The sequence below is a fragment of the Micropterus salmoides genome, unplaced genomic scaffold, assembly GCF_014851395.1.
Source record: "Micropterus salmoides isolate LMB-PRFRI ecotype aquatic unplaced genomic scaffold, ASM1485139v1 Ms_hic_scaffold_14, whole genome shotgun sequence".
Lineage (NCBI taxonomy): Eukaryota > Metazoa > Chordata > Actinopteri > Centrarchiformes > Centrarchidae > Micropterus > Micropterus salmoides.
This window is the reverse complement of record NW_024040485.1, coordinates 5,522,584-5,549,114: the sequence shown is the minus strand read 5'-3', so window position 1 is coordinate 5,549,114 and position 26,531 is coordinate 5,522,584. Positions and strand designations below refer to the sequence as shown.

At 41.0% G+C, this 26,531-nt stretch overlaps 1 protein-coding gene across 9 annotated transcripts in view; it reads right to left on the bottom strand.

Annotated features, from left to right (window-relative positions):
* Positions 1-26,531, bottom strand: part of pard3ab (par-3 family cell polarity regulator alpha, b) — a 235,541-nt gene that overhangs the window by 4,776 nt on the left and 204,234 nt on the right. For 8 of the 9 annotated variants that reach the window (XM_038717307.1, XM_038717314.1, XM_038717309.1 and 5 more), the window contains 2 exons: positions 9,232-9,355; positions 3,415-3,557 (listed from right to left, as the gene is read on the bottom strand). In XM_038717307.1, coding sequence (XP_038573235.1) covers positions 3,415-3,557; positions 9,232-9,355 — 267 coding nt within the window. Of the gene's footprint in view, positions 1-3,414; positions 3,558-7,838; positions 9,356-26,531 lie in introns of those variants that run through there. The other variant, XM_038717313.1, reaches the window with a different exon arrangement.

Below are 26,531 nucleotides of genomic sequence, written 5' to 3'. Positions count from 1 at the left end.
ACAGATCACATCGAATGGATAAGAGGCACCATTACAGCCTCACAAACTGCCTCAGGGCAAGCACCAGCCCACGGTAACAACATACAGAGATACCTAACCATGTCAAAGCCCCCTTTAAGCGCATTAGGCCCATTTCAAGACTGACATAAACAACCATTGGATCTGACAGACAGTAACAGCAAACCTTTCGCAGATGGAAAAATGAGGCGACCATTTTGCCCACAATGGATTCACCAAGGCTGATATTTGACACCTAACACAAGTGTCTTAAAGGCACAGTTAGTTATCATGCGTCTGGGGGGGCTGCCTCGCCCTTTACCAGAAAGATGTGGGGCGAAAAATCCAGATGTGTGACATCACCTCTCATTTCTGCTTGGCTAGCCTCTTTGTGGCAACCCTGCCTTTGTGTGTGTGTGTGTGTGAGTATGAGCCCATACGATATGCATGAGTGTCCCAAGCCCTACAGCTCCACCCATTTATCTTGAGGGCAAGGCAAAACCAGAGCAAAGAGAGAAGATGATGACACACCAAAGCATCAATGGGCTTTTGACTCTGAGCCATGCATAATTAGCAGGTTTATCAGCCAGCTGAGAAGAAATCGTATTATTCTTGTGTTTGGATTTGAGTAGGAAGGGGAGAAAAAAATCCTTAATGAGAATAGAAAAGACCTTTGTTTTTATTCAACAGAGATTGAATGAAATTGGGAATGGATACGCTTCTCGATCGGTGAGATAGGAGAATATAGCCCAGGTTTATTCTTGCACACGGTTGAGTGATTCCAATTTTCAGAGACAGGCGTCCCTGGCATCTGATTTCATTTCATATGTTGACAAAGAGGCCAAAGCCGGTCTGCCTCCCTGCTGAGAAATGCAAACCAGATTGCTCTCTCTGTCTGATGCCGTGCCAAAGGGGAGCTTGTACATGTGTGATAAATACAGAAAGATGTATACTGTTCTATATTCTGTGCATACACACGCCGAAGCATGACAGATGATAAAAAATAAATAAATAAATAGCGGGAAAGGTGACAGAGTGAGACTAAGAGAAAAGAGGGAGACTTTGTGAGAGGTTGTAGTGCAGGTTAGATAGACATGTGATTGTGACACATATGCATGCATGCAGACACAAGTGAGACCAAATGCCGCTGCAGCTGTTGTAGCCAGCCTTTAACCTCCCATAATGGCATTATTTTGGCTCTGAAATCAATGGTGCTCAATGGGCCCTTCATCCGCCGTCACCGTTTCAAATGGCAGCGGTTTATTTTTACTCACAGCTCCTTGTTTAGGGGAAGGGTCTCGCCCAGAAGGGAACTGACCTTTATCTAAAATGAAAGCTGTTTTTTAAGGAATGCGACCACCATTAATCACGTCTCCATTCACAATCCAGTCATGCTCTTATGAAGGATTTTGCCCTCCAAGTAAAACATTGGGCCCATATGCATCCCATCAAGGTGGTGATCTCCTAAACACCATATTTACTCTGTCTCAGCCTCTGACTTCACACGATGGTATGCTCTAAGTCAAACAATAGTTAAATGTTCTCAAGATACTACAGCAGGGTTTATCCAAACAGAACACTTTCTTAATGGAATTAATGGAGAAGTGCAGGGACAGGGCCACAGCATGTTGCCTCTGGCCGCTGGAGCGAGGCGGTAGTTCATTAATCTTTCAGCAAAGCTGCCTGCAATATTTATCAAGGAAGGGATTTATGTCAATAACAGTGGATTAGAGTAAGATGGTGAAGTAATAGAAGATAATGTATTTAATGTTGTATATGTACGGTAAGTTGATGATGTGCAGCAGCACACCTCTGCTTGGTTTGACCTTGCAGGGTGTTTGAGAGTTTGAGCGAGTGATTACAGCCTGCTTAGGGAAATATAATAACTTTATTTCCTCCTGGACAGTTCATGCCTGAACATTCTGGCGTTTGCGCATAAGTACTTAACATTTTGACAATTTTTAATGCAGGTTTTCCAGTTATAAGTGGATAATTTAATATATTTTTATGCTTTTCCAGGCAGCCATTGGTTTCCATTAATTTCTCTACAGTATAAGTCTATTGACTGAGTTGCTCCATCTATTCACAGTCAAGTTACAACATCAAGTCAAGTTAATATCATCTTTCCAGCTCACGTGCATCAAATTTTTTTTTGCTACTTAGAATCGAGGGCCTGTCAATACTACTGTTTTGTATGTATAGATTACAAACCCTGTGTAAATTCACATGACCTGACATTATTGTAGAAGAAGAAATTCCATTACCAATGGCAACCATGTTTGATTAAACCAAGTGATACGGTAACAAACAGTGAAGGTGGTAGTCCTGTCAATTTAATTGGTAAATTTTGAAAGACATCTTATTTGGCAGAACAAAATGGTATTTTGAGAGCATTCTAAACTGGACAAAAAAATATTTTGAAAGTTTAAACAAACGACACTTTTTGGTTTGGATTTTACTTTAACTTGATAATGAAGCGATTCTGATTTGAAATACAAAATTTTGTCTTTTAAACAACTTACAATATACGATTTCTGAAATGGTTTTGTATTATAAAGAATTCCAATATTTTAACTTGAGTGATCATTTTTTCCAACTCATTTCACACCACGGAGAGCAAGGTTTTGTCTATTGACTTCAAACGTCCAAATGAAATGTTCACTCTGAAGGCAGAAATTCAACGTTACAACTACCAAACCTAAACTAAAAAATAAACAAACAAACATTTTAAGCCCAAATGTAAGCAATGCCCACAAATATTCACTTTTAAAATAAAGAAAAATGTCCCCATGTCTCCAATAAGTCACTTCCTGTACCCGCTATCCCTCACCACACACACACACACACACACACACACACACACACACACCCTAGCACTTCCTGTAACAACAGGCAGTCATAGCATGCAGATCAAAGGGAATTACATTAACGGAGAGGAAAGCAATCATGTCAGATCTGTGTGAGAGGGTAATATGATCTGTCCATTTCAAAGCTGTGTGTGTGTGTGTGTGTGTGTGTGTGTGTGTGTGTAGGTCTGTGGGATGAAACTGGCCAGCTATAGACCCGTTTCTTATTCAGATGTTCTATATATAATCTGCTATCATTACTGTCACAAGGCCATTACATTGAATCTGACATAATCTGACAGGCATGTACGAGCACGCACGCACGCTCTTGATACATTATGGCACATTATATCAAATTACAAGTCTACAGAACACGCAGAGAACCTCCTGGACACGTTTCATATAAGACAAACAGCAGGAACACAAGAAGATTCAACATGTACTAACACACACACAATGTCTAACAAACACAACACAATCTCTTAGCACATGTATATTGTTAGACAGAAACACAACATTATATCAAGCCTGTCACACCCACATGCGCTCTCTCTCCGTCCATCACTCTTACCGTGGCAGGGAGCTGTACTGCCGCTGTGCCTGGGCGAACGAGTCTCTCTCCTCCTGTCTCTGCCTTTGCATCTGAACCTCGACCGACACCGAGTGGCGACCCGGTTGGCTGTACCCACCCGGACCATTGCTGCTGGTGTTTGACTGAAAACAGCAAGATGGCAGCTTGGTTAACTCTGATGTCCCCATTGTGATAATTACTACTCCATATATGTGTTTTTATTTGACAAGAATTCACACTTGATTGAAATCCCGCCCAATACAATGAGTAGAAATGAGCACATTGTGGACAGTGTTTAAATTTAATATTATTTTATTGATCTCAGACCATACATTTTTGTTTGTGACAGTTACTTTGCGTTGACACACCCAGAGTTAAATACATATTGATGAATTTTCTGTGTTCACTTAAATATTGAGGATGCTGAACTGTCTGCAGCGCTAATGCAAGATAGATGCATGAACGGGAGATGTTCTAACACTCTAACACAAGTTAGTGTAAATAATAAATAAATAAAAGATTATATTGTAAATTAAAATATTTTCATGTTTAAGGCTTTTTGGTTTCCACTCCAGCTATGGTAATTTTCATCCTGTATTTTTGCTTGGGGCACCTGTGGGTGATAAATATGTATCATCTATAAAAAATTTTTTTTGAAAAACTGATGTTTAAAAATAAAAGATTTTTACCCCAAAGCAATGAGACACTCAAATCTATCTCTTATGATGGGTTTAATCAAGCTCAGATATCATAATTAGGATGAATTCATTATGAATCAGGTACTGTATGAATAAAAGGCATTATGTCTGCTAGAACAAATGAAAATCTCGTATTTTTTTTCCTAATTAACAAATTCATGCAAAATTTTTACCCTCCTCGGATAACTGAAAATCAACACACTTGAAGTCACGGTTTCCACACAGTAGCCCATTAAAACTAGCAGCGGTCCCTGACACAGGACACCTCACAAAATCTCCCACTGCCCCCCGCCCCCCCAAGTCCAAACCACAGACACTTACCAGCATTTAGTTGGGCAGACACACCCTGAGCTCGTCTCTTCTCAGGTCAAAATGAAGGTGAGACACAGACAGACAGGAAGGGAAGTGAGGGAGGGGCCATGCTGGAGACTCAGAGCAGGGGTGCAGTGATGAGACGATGTGGAGGTTAGTGGGTGTTAATGAAGGAGATAACACTCGGTGTAGTGACACTGTGACAGTCCCCCCCCTTCCCTCGCCAAACAGCCTTGTACAGTAGATAATCACCTTCATGTTATTATGTCACATGTGCACACACAGTCGTGATGAGTGAAATGTACATTTGTAAATATCTGAAAGTTTGTAATGATTTTAAGGTGCAAAATATAATTTTAAAGGAATTATTCTTTTATTTTATGAATGTATATACAGGCATATGCACAAACACCCAGCCATTCATTAAAATATACTAATGCATCTCTTATTCCAACCCAAAGGGGTTTAGTATCCTTGAAACAAACTAGTTTGTACAATGTTTGCCCAACCATGTCTAAAGGCAAAGGTATTTATACCTGTTCCCAATAGCCGTCTTGGCCTCCCCCCGGCTGCATCCCATTTTCTACCTGATTGTTCTCTAAAAGCCGTATGTCCTCGCTCACTGTAGTATCACAGAATTTATTTTTCAAATGGGGATAATGGCACACACTTTCATATATTCTCTCTTTAAAGGCACACATGGTGTTGCACTTGGGTTTTACACACCGAAAAAGACGGAAGCAGCTGCCTGGGACAAACGTTCAAATCCTGCCTACTTCCGTAACCCTCTGTTCATGGCTAATTGCTGGGCAAAGTAGGTGTGATTCAGTTTTAAAAACTGTTGGAAGCTACTCCTCCCCGCCACATTAAGAAGTTGGAAAGGTGTGGGACGAGGGGCATTCTGACACTATGTGCCTGACATAAGCCCTCACCTTTTACCTTAACCTAAAGCTAACTGTAACCCAAACAGAGCCGAACAAAATGTCTTCACTGTCAAGTTCTAAAAACTGGTCCTCACAAAGATGGATGATGTACGAGAGTGCACATCCACACATAGAGCATACACTAATATCGCTCTCAGCAGCAGAGCACCACCTCAAGGTCCAGCCCACGCTTGTACCACAACTCCTTCAGCTCCTCCAATGTTCATTAGTGGTGTGGGTTCAATAATTGTGTCGTAACACAAAGGCAATCTAATTACTTTTATGGCTGTGCAATGTATTCAGAGCCTGGCGGGATCACTGTGGACATCAGTTGGTGGGAAGGCCATAAAACGATTAAGAGTGCTAAAAAGACACTCCCCTTTAAACCAAATGAAGCCGAGGGCAATCATCTCTGGAATTGATTGGCATTGCCTCAGTGCTCAGTCGACCACAAGGATAGGCTGGCATACAGCTGAGAGGGAGGGTGAGTACCCACACAACTATATTGCATAGCTGAATTGAAAATTACCCGTGAGTAAATTACAGTCCCAATATTTTTCACATGAGAAAGAAATCCCCTTAGCAGTTTAGGATTGTTGAATATTCCTACAGTAGGAATATATTGGCTCATCTGCCTCAACACAGTGACTGTAGAGGGGAGGGGGAAAACACCCTACAGGAATCCAGATAATAGCAGTATTAAAATGTTGCAGTAAAATACAAGAGGAAATATTATGCCCTCTCTAAACCCCCAGCATCAAGTGAATGAACTCCTCTTTTCCCCTAGTGGTATAAATGAGTGCAATAAAGCTGGCGCGGTGCTGCCGTGAGAGCCAGCATCAGTCATCCTGATGGAATTAGACCGTGCTACCCACAATCACCCCCCTGCTCCCCAAACTATGGTGAAAAAGAGGAGGGGGCTCCCATCGCAAACGGGAGATATTGTTGATATATGTTGGAGAACGTCATGTGCCTAAATAGGGACGGTTAAGAAAACAGCTTGTGTTTTTAATATCAAGTAAACTATTATCTTTTAGATCAGCTGATTTATAGTTTAGTAGTAGGGAGTCCGAGCCGGCGCCTTCACTTTGAGTTTTGGACTGTTGGTTGGACAAAACAAGTAAAGATATTTACAATGATGAACAATGACAACAGAAAGGTAACAAATCTCAGAATCTGGACCTAGGAAAAATACTTAAAACTTCTATCGATGTTAACTTCTCTATGGATCTATGAATGATTATCTGACTAACCATTTCAGCACAAAAATAGATATTTTCTTCTGCAAACCTACCTAAGATCTATTTGATCTGTTTGATTTATTTTTAGCATAACCATTTCCTGCCATATTAAAAACAGCATATAAATGTAAGCAGTACCTCATATGCAGCACTATCCTGGCATACACTGTAAGTGGGGCAGTTGTAGGTGAATTAAGGAAAAGGACACTGGCTCCTTGCACATCGCTCAGATGAAGCAACAAAATGTAATATATGCATGGGGGAGGTAATTGAATTTCAAAGGCACATTCTCCTGCTTTCCATACGGCCCACCAGTATGGCCAGGCCATGAGCCTAATAACAGGCAATTACTACAGCAAGCCTGAGCGTGAGATGCACTCTGACAAGGTAAAGGGCGTTAAAAAGATCATTTGAGGGTTCCTCAGACTGAGGGTTCCTGGAAGATCCCCCAGTTAAAGCAACAGAAAAGCTGGTTTGATATATGTATTTATTTATAGAATTAAATATTCAGTAGTACTTAATGTAAGAATTGAATGCTTAGTGAGATTTGCAAACTTACTTATTACTTTACTTATTCTTGCATTAGGCAGCTTTTCATTTCAATCCCAATTTTTTATTTAAGCAAAGTTCTTGTATGGCTGCGCATGCTTAGACAAATGTTATTATACTCCTCAAAGTAAGGTATTGTAAAACGTAATGTTTTGTATGGGTACCAAAACTCATTTATGTTACTATCGCACAGCACTAGTATAGAAAATTTTCATGTCCTATGTCAAAGATTTCTTGGCAACCAAGCAGAATAATCCAAAAAATGGATAGGTGGATAGTTCTGACCAGAGACTGCAGAAAATCTATGCTGAACCCCACTGCATACAGTAAGAGGCGGATTAGGAAAAGTTGTTTTCAGTAAATTTACACAAATTTGTATGAACAATCATTTTGTGAAGAACCCTTTAATGTTCAAAAGCTCTCTTTGGAATCCTTAACTTTCAGAGTGTGGTTTACCTAATACTGAGTTGACATGGGAAAATGAGACTTGTGACAATAGTGAATGTGCTGCAGTTGATGTAAGCAAACATAATGCTGCAGTATTGTTGGGCTCTTTAATTGAGAGCATGCTCGGTTGTTTAGCGACAAAGGGAGAGGTGACCTGCGCACTTCTTTCCCACACTGTGCTGCTTTTGCTGTACAATGCCAGCTGGAATGTGCACCAGTCCTTCGAACCCATTAAGACTCATGACTCTGCCGAATGCAAAACAAAACCATACATTTTTATTGGATTTATCAGCTAGAAAAAGGCCAGAGCATACAATATGTGGTTCGTAAGCTGTAACTTTATCATTTAATTTATTAATCATAGGACCAAATTCTCTCATTGCATACCAGAGATGGGGCAAAGCTACAGTGGGACATTGTAGTGTAGACACCAGCAGTAAAAAGAGTTCATATAGAAATATACAAAAACACAGTTGTGTGTGGAAAATGACCTTGTATAGAAACAACCAACAAGGAAAATTTATATAATTTGTTGTAAAGCACGCAATTTACATCACACCTAGTGTCTAGTTTGGGACAACACAAATTTGTGCTACTTATCACGAGCTTAAATTCATTACACTAACATGTAACATGTCATAATGTGTTTGTATTAGAATATGTTGTGATAGAATTTGTGTGAAATCAACAAAAATGTGTGCTGTCCCAGACTAGATAAAGGTATGTGGTGAAAATGACTCCTTTAGTGTGTAAAACAATAATATAATACACATAACACAGAGATGCTACCAATTAAAAAAAAGTAGTAAAATCTCGTCTTTAAAATTTTTCATTTGCTACAGCTGACTGTTCATATAATCATCATGATTTGTTATGTAAAATAATGTAAAACCAAGTGCACTTGAGTTTTGGTGCAAGGAAGCAGGGAGGACTAAAATAAATACTAAAAATATGACAAGCGATTTCATCACTCCAAAAAACTTTGAAGGCATTCAGATTTTGCTCGTTTATTATTACCCCATGTTGCTTCAGAATGCACTAATTATCCCCTCTTGTTAACCAGTGAAACTTTGGATTAAATAAATGTCACGTACACAACCTCACCTTTAAACTGTAAAAAGGCACAGTTAAAACAAAGGGTGTACAATGAGACCCCCCCCCGTACACAGAAACAACGTGAAGACAAACCCAAATCCATGAGGTGGCGGGCGGTTCCATGTGGGTGACACACAAAAACAGGAACAATGAGTAGATTGTGACAGGTGGGTGGGGTTAGTGATGGTTGGTTCAGGAGGTGTGCAAACTCCTGCATGCAGGTGGTTGAACATTTGAGGGTGAGGGGTGTTAGCATTAGCACAATTAGCCAGGAAGGCCCATGGAGGTTAATGGTAATCCTAAGGTGGGGACAGGGTGATATCATCAGTCTTGTTCATAGCTGGTAGTAGTGGGGTTAGTGATGGTTAGCACCATACTCCAGTTAGCCACGGGTACTGTCGGGTGCTAACACTGTTAGCTCTTTCCTCAGGCTAGCATTTGAAGTTACATGTCCAGAGTCGTGGTCTGGTAGAGGTCGTTTCTTGACATGAACAGTCCTACAGTCTAACCATCTTCTCCGGCAGACAGGCTCCTGTCATTTCAGACACTCACCCACGGCTGCTCGAAGCTGTAGGTCCTCCTACGGTCGTCCGGGTCGTCAGGGACGTTCTGGGACTGCTGGAACTCCTGCCTCAGCCTCTGTATCCGGTCGTGGTTGCTAGGGGCTAGCCGGTTACTGGGGAGTGAGGAGAGAACGGGGGGGGGAGGGGGGGAAGATGGATGAGTGTGAGAGGTCCATTGTGAACAAGTGACCTAGTTCTATCAGTGCAGGGGGAAATGGCCCGCAGGATGAAGTTCTTTAAAGTCCAGCGTGCTTTGTCTATGAACTGATCAAATGCGTTGTTGACACTGGAAAAGCAACCCAGATACATTCAACCCAGATAAAACATAAAACATTATAAGTGAGGGCAGAGCCAAGAGCGGGCTTACAGCGGAGCCAACAGCAATATGAATCAAACTAATGTGCCTCTGATGTATTATTCATAACAACGAACAAAGACTAGTGATGAACGGTGAGCAGTACCACAAGAGCAGTACCACAAGAGCCCCCCCCATTGCAGCACCGCAGCGCTCACATCAAACAACCCACCCTTCAGTGTAACTTACTCATGGTACACTGAACAAATGCTGGTCACTCACAACTATTTGCTTAACGACTGTAACTTTATTAGATGTTACGGAGTCTAAAAGGTTTAGTGATTAAATATGAAAAGTTTTAGACTTACAACCAGCTGTCAAGCATGTAGAGTGAGGGTTTGTAGGTTGTCAGGTCCTGTTGGCAACTTGAATTTTATTTAATGTAGCTTTTTCCAAATATTGAATGTTTTTTTCCTTGTCGTTTAAACATTCATAAGGATGTTGATTTACTGATAGTTGGGTTTTCTTTTTCTGTATATGAAAAATATTTCAGGTATTCCAACGGTAAAAAAAAATGCAAAACCTAGGTGGTAATCAGAGGTCCTGCAGGTTCATAGAAATCTCGTCATCTCAGTAACGGTAATAGTTGCAACATCTGTAATATTTGCTATCTCTTCCTGTAGTTTATTGTTTTAGTTTTGAGAATGTTGAGACATTTTAGACTTAGTCGAGAGTCAAACTTAACTGAACACGGGCATTAAAATGACTCATCGCTGCATTTCTGCAAACGGAGTTGGGGATTTGGTCAGAATCCACAATGATGAGAAGTACACGCAGATACTTGATCATGCAGTACCATTAGGGAGGCATCTGACTGCCCTACACCCCAAACATACAGCGAAAGTCATTAAGAACTATCTTCAGAGTAAAGAAGAACAAGGAGTCCGGGAAGTGATGGTATGGCCCCCACAGAGCCCCGATCGTAACATCATTGAGTGTCTGGGATTACATGAACAGAGATAAGCAACCGACGCTGCATGAATCCACAGAAGGCATGTGGTTAGGTCTTCACAATGTTTGGGCCAACCTGCCTGCCGAGTTCCTTCAAAAACATTGGTCAAGTATACCTAGAAGAAATGATGCTGTGTGGAAGGCAAAGGGTGGTCACACCAAATATTAATCTGATTGAGGTTTTTCTTCTGCTCACTCAGTTTGCATTTTGTTAATTGATAACTATAATCTATTAATATGTCTATTTGAAAGCATTCTTACTTTACAGCATTTTTTCCACACCTGCCTAAAACTCTTGCACAGTTCTGTATGTGGAAATGAGAAGACAGGTTAGTGTGAAATATATATGGCCTCCAACAGAGGAAAGTAATTAACACATTTTCCTTCTCAAGCAGGTAATAGAGGCGTCAGGGTCGGTGAATGAAGGACCAGCAGGGCAACGTTGACTCAGATGTTGACTTTTCAACTTTCTAACTGCCAGGAAATTCCTGGGGACGGTCTTATCTCTAAAACTCAAAAAAAGGTCAAACCTGCAACTCTTTCCAGTCCCAAAGCTACCCTCAGTTTGGTTCTGAAAACCTTTTTCTGCTTACATGGGAAAACTTTAAGGTCAGCATAAAAATTCAGAATTGTATTTGTTGAGGGATATGATAAAAAACACATATATACACACACACACACACACACAAAAACTCAATCTCAAAATTCAATCGGGACAAAATGAAACAAATCCTGTCCACATTAGCTAGGTTATGATGGTAACTGCACTGTCAAAGCAAACTGGAATACCACTTTATCTTTATGGAGGTCAAAGCATGACCATCTAGGCATAATATTACTGCAGTAACTGCCTAAATTCATTTCATCCATCCCAAAACAACCAGGTAGTTGGTTTATAAAGCTAGAACATAAAACACAGCAGCAGCACCAGCTTAGCCAGCTATTAACTCCAGACGCACACACACAATGGAAAAGCCAGAGCCAGTCAGCCTTATTAAAGACCAGGAACCTGTCATATGTGATCCTGCTAATCTCAATGATATGTAACACAGCCGCCCGGCCTCTTTACAACACAGCTGCCCTGATAGGCGGTTTACGTGGGACCCTCTAGCTATGGGTCAAGGCCTCAATGCCAGCTTCAGCAGAAAGGCTCATAACTGATAGAGGGTAAGCTGTAAACATGTGTGTGCACTACCAGAAAAAGTGGAAAATCAGAAAGGCAAGAATTTCTTTCTCAGTTTGTGATGAATCAAAGAAGTCCACAGTATGAAGAAGTGATTCAGTCTGAATTCAAGTGCAATGTTTGCAAGATGAAAGATGTTCCCTCTCCTGAGATGGTCGCTCAACCCTCTAATCAGAAGTATATCTTCATTAAGGCAACCTATGGACCCATCCTATATACTAGAATCCTGCCCAAGAGACTGAAGAGAAGAGAAAATCAAATAACAGGATCAAAGATCTCCAATCCTCTAGTCTGACAAAACACTGTAAAGAAAGAGCAACAGGGCAATACAACTGTACCGCCCAAAACCCCCAGAGACAGGGAAGAACAGCGGGCTAAGATTTAGTCTGAGATGAGCTTCATCCTCTGGACAGGCTCACTCAATATCTGGCACTGCTGTATGAGGCTGAAAGGTCACTGTGTGGCTTTGTTGAGTGCAGTGTCTCTGGGACTCAATAACAGGACTGTGGCTTGCTGACTGGGCTTGCCAGTAAAAGTGTTTACGCTGAGAAGCTCCCTGCATGTCATGGTTGGGCGTGCCTCCTGAAAAGCTGTCTGTCTCGGTCTTAAGCCTGGGAAGGAGGGAGCTTTAAAAAGATGTAATGTCTGCATTGTGGACAGACATTGACTGCACTGCTATACTATGTTCTTATACAGCATGGTAAAAAAACAATCAAAAAAACAAATTAAGACTGTATACGCTCTTCCAAATAAATTTGCCTAATCTGAAGTGCTGTTTAAAACGTGTCATCATCTGGTCACTTTTTCTTCTTGCCCTGCTGGACTTCTTTTCAGTGAAGTTGCCATGATCCTACATTTCAGTAATCAACTTGGCAACAATTGCTGCTTTCATACAGAGATCCCGCAATAAACACGGATAGAATATCCGTCAATATGCCGCATTCGCTCATTCAAATTAAACCAACATTTTGGCACAATCCTCCCAGAAAATAAGGCAGTGTGAAAGAGCTTAATGTTACTATTAATGATAAGACTGATGGACAGAAATAAGAATTTGAGACATACGGTTGTAATAAACAGGAATTATCCTTTAAACCTGGAAGGAGGGTGCTTTGTAGGATTTGAAAAGAGACTTTGATCTCAGAACCCCAAAGCAACAATAAGTTCCAAAGACACATGGTAAAACACACAGATTTAAAAAACAAAAAAAACAAAACTTTGAGAGCAAGATCGAAGCAATTAAAGACAGCCACTTAAAGTCCTTGCTTCACATGGCACAGAAGAGGAAGTGGTCCAAATTGGGCCTAACTCCAAACTAATAGGATTTATCAGATCTGTGTTGTCACATCAAAATCCCCTATGACATGGACGCTGCTTCCAAGTACCCCAATCAAAGCATGCCAACAGATAGAGGGAAGGCCTCTATGGGCCGTGCACAGTAAGTGGCAGAGGCAGCTGATGGACAGAGTTCTAATCCTGTGGATTATAAGTGAATGGCCTCATTCACACCGGCTGCTCTTCCCATGCATATAGGGACCTCCTTCAGACCTACCACCAACTGTACACAGGCATAAATTAAAGATCCACTCACTTAGAGGACTTGGTGACTTTTAGTGGATCAATATGCCCTTGAAATGAATGCAGAGCTGTGAGTGTCTGCATGATTTTGAGCAGTAAAATCCGAACAGCTGTATTCGACCTTTTAATAGCCACCAGCTGGCCCAAAGATCTGAGCATGTACAGCGAAGTGAAGTGCTGAGGCCTACATGGTGGAGAGATTCAAGTGGATCTTGTGTCTGTACTGTGACGAGGGCCCTCGTAGCAAGTGATTACAAGTGGGGTGACCTTGAGAATACAAGAGCAGCATTGTTGGTTCACACTTCAAAGTCACAGATGAAAGCGTCACCCCAAGTATGCAGCATACATGCAGCACTGTGTGAAGGACTACCAGCCAAGTCAGTGTTTCTTAAATCTTATGAGCATCTTTTGCCCCAGTGCAAATTAACAGTTGCTGATTCACATAAAATCACACCTCGCTCTTCATACATGGATTGTATTCTGTGATATCCTATCTATTTCATTTTCCAATAATCCTTAATTCACAATAATCAACTTTTTAATTAAAAGCCACCATCTTCATTAAACATTTAATTAAAGCATGGGTAATCATGGGATTCCCATCTTGAATGTGACTGTAGTACTGACTAGCTTGCCAGCCTGTTAAATAAACATATACTGATGTAGCGATACACATAGTAAGAAAACAGTGCATGTCGTGAATACGTGTCCCCCCTGAACGCCGCAGCTGTGGCGGTTAGTTTCTGTAATCTTATCAGATGGGGGAAACTAGGGCCTACATCCTCTGACAAAGAGAGAGCAGCCGGTGGAGCCTTTCTCTGCTGTGAAAAATGAACTGAGATGCGGAAGATGATAATCCAGGTCTATTGATCGAAGGCTCACAGACAACTAGGAGGGAGACTGATGCCCTTGCTAACTGGTGCTAGCGGCTAACACTCCATCTGCGAGCAGTTGTATGGCAGAGACTCCCTGTCATCTACTGCAACAAAGCTGCAAAGATTGGCCTGCTTCCTCAAGCAATCACACACTTACACTAGATCTTGGTAGAAAGATAGAAAGATCTTTATTTGGGATGTTTTCCATGAACATCTTTGGATTAGTGAAATCTTGGTTTACTTTTCTTTTTAGTATGTTTCATAACAGATTACAGTGTGATATTCTTGATACCAAGCACAATTGTTCTTTATGGTTAAAAAAGATGGTCTGTTGATGTATGGTACAAACCTAAATTCTTAGCATACTGTCTCAGTAGCGTAGAACTTTAATCATGTGTACAAAAATACACAACTATTAGCCATAGAAACCGGCTGATCTCCTTGGAGAGAGGAGGCGTATTTTGTTAGTAATTTTAAGTGAAAGAATGAATATGAAGTCCATTTCATGTTTTACATTTGCTTTATATGCTTATTTAACGGCTATACTTAAAAAAAAAAGTCTGCCATATCTGCTGACTAGTTGGATGACAATAAAATACTTAGTTGTGCTGAAAGAAGGAAGCTTTTTGTGACAGATTTTATTTTGTAGAGCGTCAGAGAGGAGACAAAGTTTATTGTTTTACATAATAAGTTATGCTCTTTATTAGGGCTGTGCGATATGACGTTTGACGACAGAAAAACGTCTATTGTTTACAATTATGCTCTATTGTTTATTTTGTTGCAGCAAATTCCACATTTTACCGTAATATTTTGGTGAGGTGACCGCGGCCAAGTTGGTTTTACGTTGGTATTCAACATCTATTGGATGTCCAACGTTAAACTAATGTCCAACTTGAAACTAACTTCACTGCAGTCCGTTCTTCCACACGTGCCGGTTTTGCAGGGAAGAAATTTGCGTAAAAAACCCCCAGAGGAGCCAAACAACACTATCCAGCAGTGCCGGTGTAACACAGAAAACTCTGACTAAACCCTAAGGACAATGTTTTCCAAACCATAACCAAGTAATTTTAGTACCTAAACCAAGTCCTTTTGGTGCCTAAACATAACCAAACAGCGACCGCTTCACGTCGTCAACAAAGCCTCAGGTGCTTAACTTTCCATTTGGGTCACAGAATCTGATAGGTCACACATTTTGGTGTCACATCAGCCATGATGTGTGAGTTAGTCAGGTAATGTTAAATGACTTGCCCACGGACATACAGCTTACTTTGTAGTTCACCAAGACATGCTGTTGTTGTGATATTAGCTGTAGCAGCAGGAGAGCTGTGAGTGTCGCTGTCTAGAGCTGCTGTGCTACTCTGGGAAACTGGCTTGTCCTCTCACGTTAGCTATGCAGCAGCAAGTCACGTCAGTTTGCTAATCTACAACCTACCTAACATTAGTTACATTACTTGCTGTGTCGTTGTTCACTATCGTGGTATTTGTCATTGTATTTCTCCAGAATCCCACCTTATCCTGTGGAAATATCTAGAGTTAATAATGCCAAATTTACAAAAGATGTTCTATATTGGGATATGTATTGTTATTGGGATATGAATTTATTAATCATATCGCACCGCCCTACTCTTTACAATAAGTTGATGTGGGCCAGGCATTTGTATGTGCAAAAAATATGATAATTAGACAAAAACAAAATAACTAGAAGCTACATGCTGCTGATTTACATTATATTATCCAGATCCTTGTCAATTTGATGATGCTAGATAATTTCAAAGAAGTTGATTAATACACACTATATACAAGCATGTTCACTTGATCTTCTTTGGATACATTATCGTTAAAAAAGGATTAGCTCAGATGCCTGACTAATCACGGCCTCACTGGTGTCTGTTGATGCAGTGGAGAGATTAGTGGGGCCAAGAGGCCGCTGTGTCTGTTGTGTCTGAGGCCATTTAGGCTCTTATTAACCCGATCTTGCTTTTACTCTGGATTACATAGGCTTAACCCTGAAACACTGATAGAGCCAAATTGATCTGCACAAACATAGCAATTAGATGCCAATCGATACAATATCTCCACACTTAGGAGCTCATTATCAAATCGCTGGCATTTGCCTCATCATGTCAATTGACCAAGAATAAAGTGGGACCGCACGTTGATGAACTGCACAAACAAATCAGTTAGTATGCAAAGGAAGATAAAGAGCCAAGCAGAATTTCCCGTTTTATGCGTTGACAGGAAAGTTAAGAGGCTAATGAATCTAGCTAACACGTTCTGTAACCGAGGCCGAATCAGACACAATCTGCATGTTCACGGCCCCAGCTTGGATCAAACTGCTCTCTTCTCAGAGGGCACAGTACTGGCGCAGCGCCGACATGCCATGCCAAGCTTAGTGGCTGAATGTGTGTGTGTGTGTGTGTGTGTGTGTGTGTGTGTGTGTGTGTTCATCATAAGAGAAATATGGCACTTCCGTTGAGTTGGTGAAATGCTGCAGTAGGATGAGCAGTCCCTGGGCAGTGTTAACAGCAACCGCAGCCCTGCAGAGAAATGTAGGTTGATTTGATCCCCACCTTTTTAATTTACATTAGTCATGATCCAAGGTATTGTGTGACACGTCGCTGGAAATTTGTTTCTGCTTGTTAAACAGTGGATATAAAATTTGACACACTGCCTTCTTTCATGACGGCAATGGTAGGTTTACTGAAAAACAATACAGTAATACTTTGGCTTCCTTCTCCAGCATTATAATTAAAGTTTAATTTAGTTTTCAGTTTTTTAATTTTTCAAACACTGCCCAGTAAACTCTGGATTTCATCCCATAAGGGATATGTAGTGTTTTGGAAGGAGACAATTTGTTTTCCTCAATCTAACAGTAAGCCACTTTTCTAAAAACGATTAATTTCGTGTGGCGCATGAACCCTCACACAGATCCCATGCTGCAACTTACAGTAGCATTCATTCTGAGCCTTAGCAATCCCACTGGGTGTCAACACTTGTGCAAAGCAGACAGTAAACATTGGAATCCATCGACGGAACGGATTGAATTTAATTGGTTTTCAGTTTTATAGGCCATCTCTATTTTTCCAGGGGCACTGCTGGTCAGAAATGTCGAAGATGGTAATATAATATTTGACTGATATTAATGCATGCACACACACACATTTAAAGTAAGATGGGTAACTGGTCTTGGATTTCAAGCTATGGCGCCACTGGAGGCAATAATGGCGTGGCACACAGCAATATGGCTCCTTTTAATTCATGGGGCCAATTTCATGCTTGCACACATCAGCGTATCGATGCTGGCCTGCTCCTTTATAAGCAAATAAATTGGACTGTATTTCTGATATCTGTAATCCTGCCCTATTTTTAACAAAGGTGGGGAGCTTGCTGTCCAATGTGAGCCATTTAAGTTTCATTACTCAAATCCCCATCAGATTGTGTGGTGGAGTTCCATTTGAATATGTCACTGTAATGTCTGCGGGGGAATTTCACATTTGGTTTAGCAGGAGCTCAATCCCATTTCCTCACAGAGGCTTTCAATATGTTCTTTATAATGTGTTCTGAGATTGAACTTCATGTCAAGATTAAACTGAGGAGAGATTGCGTTGGAACTAAGCTCACGGATGTCTTCAGCGGAAAATACTATGGGATCAGACGTACTATAAAACAAAACACGAAACAGCTGTTGTTTGTTATTGTAAAGATAGCTATTATAAAGGCAAAGAATCTGGGTGAAAGAATGGATCATCTGAGCTACAGAGAGAGTTGGAGGTGAGTAAAAAGTGCTCTGCAGTGGAAAAAGTAGCTGCCTGCTCTCACTGGCTGGATGTGGATGTCGAGTCGACTGACTCCTCCAGACATTTGGCATGCTAGATATCTGGCTGGCGTCAGCGATGTGTCGGGGAGCCGTTTTGATGATTCGTTGTGCAGTTCATACATAACTACTGCCGATCGATCGCTGATTTACCCCTGATCACAGCCTGTGACGGTCGCCGAGCTCACAGACAGGAAAATAGGGCTTAAAATTGTGTAGTCTGAACAAGGCTTAACTTTGACACCTGAGACTCAGTCAGCAATGGTTTCTATCATTCAATCTATTCTTTATCATCTTCAGTGTTCCTTTTCTTTATAAACCACAAGTTTCCTGGTCTCACCCGCTAAGTTGCAATTCCTTCCTCACACTGAAATGCTAAATAGGTAAATAAATATCTGATCTTCTTTCACATTAACACTGGCTCCCAATCTAACATGCCATCACAGTTGTAGCGCTTTGATGTATTGCTGACAAAACAGTGTCTAATCTCATCCATCATTGCCAGATGATGATCTCCTCTGTGTAGGGAAGCATAATAAAGGCAAGCAGATAAAACAGAATGACCATGTGAGGGAGGGAGAAACTCAAGCAATATGTAAAGCTGTGCAAATGTTCATACACTTGTGTTTATAATTTTAACCCTTTCTTTCCTTGCTCTCTCTTAGGTTTGAGAAATTCCAGTTTGCTCATGAATGCACACAAAACAGTTTCTTCATTGCTCTTTCGGTTTTTAATTCATGCCTGTCTCCGACCCTCTCTCTATTCATCTCGCGAACACACACACACACACACGCACACACCCTCTTGCTCTGTCTCTATCGCATCTTGCTTCATTGCTCTCTCCCCTTCACATACTGACACTGTTTTCAGGGTTAACGGGAGACGGCATCTATCACACAATACTATTCAATCAGTCAATGGACAGATCTGTGCTGTCAGATAAGCCACTTATTGTAATAAATCTGAGCTTCACAACGGCGTTACGATCCCACCAATCATAACTATTGCTTGCAGGCCACTCGTTTATGATTCATAGCCGATCACCATGATTCAGCACATTCAGTCACCTGGGGAAACTGTAACCAGGCAACAGGGTTTGGATAAAGGGTCTTCTGAGTTAATGGCTTTACCACAGCCAGCATCGCACCCTACTAATTATTCCTTTCTGTGTCAACATGGCCGTAAAGTAGGCTCTTCTGGCCCATTAACTTGTAGTGGTGCTTTAACAATCTCTGTAGAGAAGCAAAAACTAGTTTTAACCTGCCTGTGCCCACATGAGCAGCGTTTTCCTACAGGTTGTGCAAATTACTGGCATAGTTTGAGGACGCAAAGTGTGAGATGAAAGTGTGAGGGGAAGAGGAGAGGATTTTCAAACCAGCAGGGTGAGTGCGCCGTCTTATCAGCAGTGGATTAGGGAGGCATTAAAAAGTCCAAATTTCTTTTTTACATTTTTATGAGGTCTCAGCTAAACTAAACATTGATAACAAGGCCTGACTTCTTCATACTCATGAATAAAGTTCAGGCTGAATCAGGAACTACATTTACACAAGTTCTTGGGCTCTTGTCTTTTCATGCTGGCAGAGAATCATACTTCACTTAAAGAACTTTAATTTGTGTTCACATACAGTATAATCCCAACCCTCCAGAGAGCAACTGACAATACAATAGTGTGACCGTAACTACATCTTGCAATCAACAACCTAATTGCAGTACTGTACTTGAGTAGGTTATTGTAACTAATTTCATCATTTAAAAGCTCTGAAAATTAAAGTCAATCTCTGTTTTCATTTCTGGTAGTAAACCCTGATGTTTTATCTCTTATTCCAGGCTCCTAATTGGTGTCAGTTCTTGAAGATGGTTCAGGGGATAAATAAAATTTACCTTCAAAAATAGATAATTGGGGTCAAAATGTGCCTTTAATGGACGCAGAAATGGCACAGGAGGTGTTTCCACAGTGGTGGGTGGAACTGGAGCATTTAAAACTTTTCCAGCCTTCCAGGTGAACCTGAATACTGGCAGTAAAAAATTATTTTCAAGAAGATGAGACTATACAAAAAAGGACCTGAAGACAGTAAGACCTGTTCAGAAAGAGGCCCAAGAATAATTAGATCCTATCCAAAATGCAGTCAACCCTAACAGATCCAAACAGCAACAGAAAAGGGCCGAATTAAATTAGACGGGACTGAGAGGAAATGTGAAAAGCCTCAGGACAATAGTAGACTTAGCAGTGACAAGGGCTGCCGTGGAGAGGGAATTGAGCATTTCAGATGGGTGAAAGACTCAAAAAATGGATTTATCTTTGTACATATCAAAGACTGAATTACACAATGCAGCCTATATTAGCTAGCTGCCACAATGATCTGTACATTAGGAGGCAGACAGTCTGAGTGCGACATTATTCAGAGCAACCAGAATAAGGATTCATCTCTCCTTTGACAGCAGAATGGATCACCCTTTAAAGGCAGAAGAAGGAAATGACAGAGAAAGGAAAAGTGAGATAACGGTCATTTTGGGCAGCGGCTGAGACGACAGAAGCAGAAAAAAATAAGCAGAGCGAGGCTAAATTAGAATTCCAATCCCACTTTTGGTGAGAAAGGTAAGGATTTGACTGATACATTCCCCCAACGTCGGCTCATAATTTTGGTGTAGCCTGGACTGGTGAGGAAGGAGGGTGGGAAGAAATGAAGGGGAGGGGAGAGAAAATGACATTGAGAGTGAAAAAGGAAATCAAATTGGAGCAGTCTAATTTCTGGGGCAGGCATCATGGTCCGGCTCGTATGGCACTCTCTCTGTCATGGCGACTGGGGGGGGTGACGGATGGACGTCTCACTCGTAATGGTTCCCATTTTCAGAGAGCTGCATAATACTAGCCGACGGAAGCATCAGCATCATCTGATAAATCATAATCTAAGTCAAATTAGGATCCATTATCATCAGGAGGCAGGGGGCCCTTTCCCTCTGTTTCGGGGCTGCATCGGAGGAAAATGAGACTAGAGGCATCTTGTGACAGCAGGCAATTTTGAGAGAGAAAGAGTGGGTATCTGATGTATGATTGCCATGGTAATGCGTGTCCTAGATGCCAGGGAGACTACTCAGACAGAGGCTGGCATTTGGCAAAGCCATGATAATAACGTGAGCCCATTCTCATGTGCATTTAAACCATCCATGTCACTACTCTTTACAACTATGAGCTTGTGACACTGAAATCTATACAACCTGTTGATATCAACGTGAGGACAATTCAGTCAGATGTATTACATTATTCTAAATGTGGCAGTCTACCTTGCCAACTTAAGGGGAGATCTTCACATGATTATGTTACAAAATGGGACACATGTTACACTTCTGCTTGTTTTAGATCTGACAAATATGTAAAAATGTCAAATTATTATATTGTGACTCATGTCTACTCTTATCGCTAAAGCATTTCAGTTAACACATTATCCCATGCACAGGAGTTGAAAACACAGCAAAACATTTGTTTTTCCAAACAGTTCCTCTTGGGAGTGGAGCTGCAGTGCAGCACTGGTTCCACAAGCATTCATTAAAAACTGGGACTCTACACATGACTTCATGAAATATTCAATATACAGTAGCTTTTGGAGGCAAGGACACGTTCTCCCCAGACCATCAACACAAATGTGATTTTGTGCAAAAATACAATAAAAAAAACACCAAATGATATTTCTGTTTTATAAGCACCTGAAGCTCTGCATTTCCTTCTCTAAAAATAAGATGGCAATACACAAATACCTTGGATTCATTTTTTTGTTATATAATTTTTAAAGGCAAAGCAGAGCCTTCTTTTTGGCAGTTGAGACCTTGAGCTTTTCACACTGAAATAAATGTAAGAGACGCAATGGACTTTTACTGTTAGTGGGCGTACAGACCCAAAACAGCACTGCGTTAAAAAATGCAAGGGGCTGCGTTGGTGGTGGCTTTGTTGCTTCAGGTACTGGTGAGACATATAAATGTGTTTGAAGGCTTATCAGACACCAATACGGCGCACGTTGGTTTATAATACTATGAGACAAGATTTTACAATGCTGCAAAACTTATAAAGTGTAAATTTAACTTTTGTTGAACGACCTTGTGTTTTTTTAACTGCAGTTTTTCATGCAGTGCTACAGTCTGCCTGAACACAGCCTTAGGCAGTACTTGTCGATGCAAGTCTGATTTCTGCTACTTTCATTTACTTAGGAATTTTGTTCCAACACAATTAACCACTATGAGATAACAATAATAACAGTTTGCATGAGTTTTTCTCAGTGGTTCTTTAACTTCATTACCAGACCTCACACATGCAGATATCTAGTTAACACATACTTCTATGGGGGCGAGCTGCGGATGTAGGCTTGTTCTCACTAAGTCAAAGCTCACTGATTGGACCCAAAAGGAGAAGCCAAGGAGCCAGGATTTACAGAGCCAAACTTGAGAGTAATTAAGGACCATAGCTACGATGATTTTGGTTTATTTTTCATTCAGTGTCAGTTTAGTCAGTTTACATAAACACAGCTCCTTAATATACTTCAGCCTTTTCTATTTAGCTATATTTACTTCAGTAGAAAAACTGTCGAAATTCTGCTACATATATATTGTGGTTTGGCTCAACCACCAAGATATCTATGCTTTCTCAGCAGCTCAGCGCCTCAGAATTTTTATAGGAATAATCACTCTCTCCATCCAAACATTAACTTCTAGTTAACCTCTCCTGGTGAAACAGATGTTAGAGTTGTTTAACTTCACATCTGTTAGCCAAAATCTCCAGAGCCCTGCAGTCATCTTAAAGGAAATCCTGGGTACCCTCCTCCCTGTCCTCTACCAACGGATCACACAGAACCAGCTGCAGCTGAGAACGCCGCCAGGCACTAAAGACACACATAAAGACTATCCTGCTTCTCCTCCAGACAAATGTTTCAAAGGAGGCCCACCATGAAAGATCCATAGCACCAGCAATGTACAGACGCTTCCTCTTTCTTGCTTCCCCCCACCCCCCGACTCAATCCCCCTTCCACCTCTTCCTTGCATTCAACTTGCTGCACCCTAAACACCCCATTGTGTTGACCATGAAACTGTTCACAGGTGGAAATTCTGTGGGATTTGGGGAGACAGGGGGAAATTAGTTCTAGAAGTAAACTCAAGACAGAGTGGCAAAGTGAAATAGCTTACAATTTCCTCCCATCTGTCTTCTGTGAGTGTGTATGGGTTGTGTAGTGGGGTTGCTTAGGTAAGCTGTAGTGATAAGTGTTTACCAGCAATGTTGCTGCTGAGGGTTAAATTACTGGAGAGTTTCAAAATAGAGTTAAGCCAAGAAATCCTGTTTCAGTTGAGTCTCTAACTGCTGCAAAACCAGAAAAATAGTTATTTGAATCTGCGCCGAACAGCTAAAGATTACAAAACAACTCCACAACATCTTCACTGTTTGGAAAACAAAGTTGGCATTCTGTTACAACACTATTCTTGACATACACACAAGGACAATATGAGGTACAATAATAGATATGGCATATGTGGCAATATCTGCTATCCAGAGAATAATTTGAACGCAGGAAAAGATTGTCTCATAAATTCCCAGTCGAAGTAGACTTCTTCCTCAACTGGACACGGTTAGCCTTCAGAAATGACACCAGAGCTGTAACGATTGCTTGATTAGGAAATCAAATTCATCGTTTTCAAGGTACAAGGTTATTTAGTTGTCATTATACAGCACACGGTTGTATAACAACAAAATTTTTAGTTCCTTCTCTTTAGTCATTTTTCAAGCAAAAATGTTTGAGTCGTTACTTTCTTTGTCATATTTGAGAGTAAAATCAATATATCTGGGTTTTTGACTCCTGGCTGATTAAAACCTCATTGAGCTGTGGGAAATTAAAATTTATAGACAACACAATTGTTCAGGAAAAATTTTCATTAATCATAAATGAAAAATAATCATTAGGTGCAGTCCTAAATGACACCCTTTTGCCCACCCTTTCCGTGGTTATACCCACTCCAGGCCTGCTCACTTCCTCAGGATATGATCATTTGAAATACTGCAACACAGACACCATTTCAAGGAGGACACATTAAAAAACTCTCATTTATGAGATGAGCTCAGAAAAATATTTTCAAACTGCCCGGTAAATCCAGCCTATATGATGAGCAGGCCACGGTGCATTCTCATGTGGACAGGTGATAAATAAATCTCCTGGGGCGGCTGACTGGAGGATCCCCCACCATGCCTGCTTCCTGGTAGACAAAACTCCCCAACTCCTGTCAAAACGACTCCTAACTAGGTAGCAGTGGCTACAGTCGTCCCCTGACGGAGGGCTGACTGCACTGAAACTATGTGGAGATCTACATGGGTTTGTGAGTGTGTTTAAGTATCTGGACTTCATGAGAAGAGACAATGTGTTGAAAGGGTTGACAGGGTGACTACACTGAAGCCGCGCGTGCTTGTGTATATATATTTATATATCTTTATTTCTTCCCTGCATACCTGTGCATATATGGTAATGGTAAATGGACTGTACTTGTAAAGCGCCTTTCTAGTCTTCCGATCACTCAAAGTGCTTTTTACTACATGTCACATTTCCACATTCACACATGCATGGAAGGTGCCAACCGCTCATCAGAAACAGATATGAATCCTTCACACACACACTCACAAACTGATGGCACAGCCATCGGAAGCAATTTGAGGTTCAGTATTTTGCCCAAGGACCCTTCGACATGCAGGCTGGAGGAGCCGAGGATCAATCCGCCGGTCTTTCACTTACTGGGCAACCTGTTATTAAACTACTGCTTAAACTATTACTTGGTTAATTATTTACATAATTTATTCAATGTAAGACAGTTTTCTTTGTTCTATATTATTATAATGTGAATATTTTTAGCAGTTAGTTGGCACGTTGGTAACTTATAACAGCCATTTTTCATAATTTCATTTTTTAGATCAGTGTACACCGGACTAACTGATGAAAATGTTCAGCCAATAAAACAGGTGTAGCTTGTGCTGTGATTGATCTGTTTTTGTAAGTGGACATGGAGTTCTAATTTTATATTCTGGAGATTTGTTTTAACAAACATAAGATGGACTGAAAGGGGCATTTTTTCGATTTTGTTCCACAATGTCTGCATTAATCAAAGAGTGGTCACGCATAAATACACCTGTCATTATGTGGCAGGAAAAAAAAAAAAAAGACATTTTAAATTGACCCAATGTATGAAAAAACAAGAGTCTTTGCAGACCCACAAATATCCCCAGCTCTATCTGATGCAACAGAGAGACACACATGCACCCACATGAAAGACATACAAGTACACCCCATCAAAGAGCTCGCGTTGAAAACTCAAAGGGTGTCACACAGTTTTTGGCAGATACCCGTCATACAGTTCTCCACGGTTCAAGTCCCTCTTGGGGGCTGGTTGCTGTCAAGATCCCTAGAGGGGAACTCTTTTTGAAAGATGTGATGGGAAAGGGATGGAAGGGAAGAGATGAGGTTGAGGATGTCAGATAAAGTGTGAAGATGGAAGACGGTATAAGGAAGGAAGGATGAGGAGGCAGGACGCAGGCCAAGTGTGAATGAATGATGATAGTGAAGGGAGAGGGAAGGGGGAACAACGGAGGTTAGCTTGTGGGGGGATTCAGAGGAAGATGTGATGGGAGGTGCGACAGAGAGAGAAAACGATAGAACAGCTCTGTTCCATAAACATTGTACATATTTAAATGTTTTTATATGATCTGTTTATTCTAAAAACAGAGCAGCTTGAAAGATCTAAGGGGGAACGTTTTGTCAAGGAAAGGCAATCATTAGACTAACAGCCTGAAAATTATGAAGATAAAGGGAGAAAGATGGGATGACATGACAAGATGTTGTGGTTGCATGGAATGTGCCAGGTGAATAGTTTGGGGATAATTGTTATTTCTCATGTGATCGGTGATCCCCTAATTGTAGGACAAAGTGTCTTGGGTGATGGGCCACCACAACTTAATTTTTTAATTAATATCACCCTGTTTTAATAATACACTATATATTATGAGAACACATGTCCACCATCAAATGTTGCCTGGGCAACTGGATCAGAATGTGTTTCCAGTGTGTTTTGGGAGGATTCACATGACTTTGATCTATTTGTGACTGGATCATCCAAGATGCATTTTGTTTCAAAAGTTTCAACAGGGCTTTGAAGTATGTGTTGCATTATTCAGATGGTGGACATCACCTTTCTGGAAGGAAAAACAGTGAGGAGGAAAGAGCCGGAGAGAGATGGTGTCCTTCTGATTGTGAATATATAATTCTGATGATTTTTCATTTAAATGGAAGCTGGAGAGAGGTTATGGGAGATAGTGACAAGTCAAGGGATGGATGAAAGGAGGACTGAAGCATAGGAGGGAAATATTTATAGATTAGGACAGACAGTAACGAGGAGAGAAGCGATAAGACTGAATGAAAGCACAAAAGGCAGAGAAGGGTCCACTGAGGTCCTTCGGAAAAGACTTCAAAGAGATCAGAGTGGACAGAGGATGTTGGAGAGGAGATGAAGGGACGGT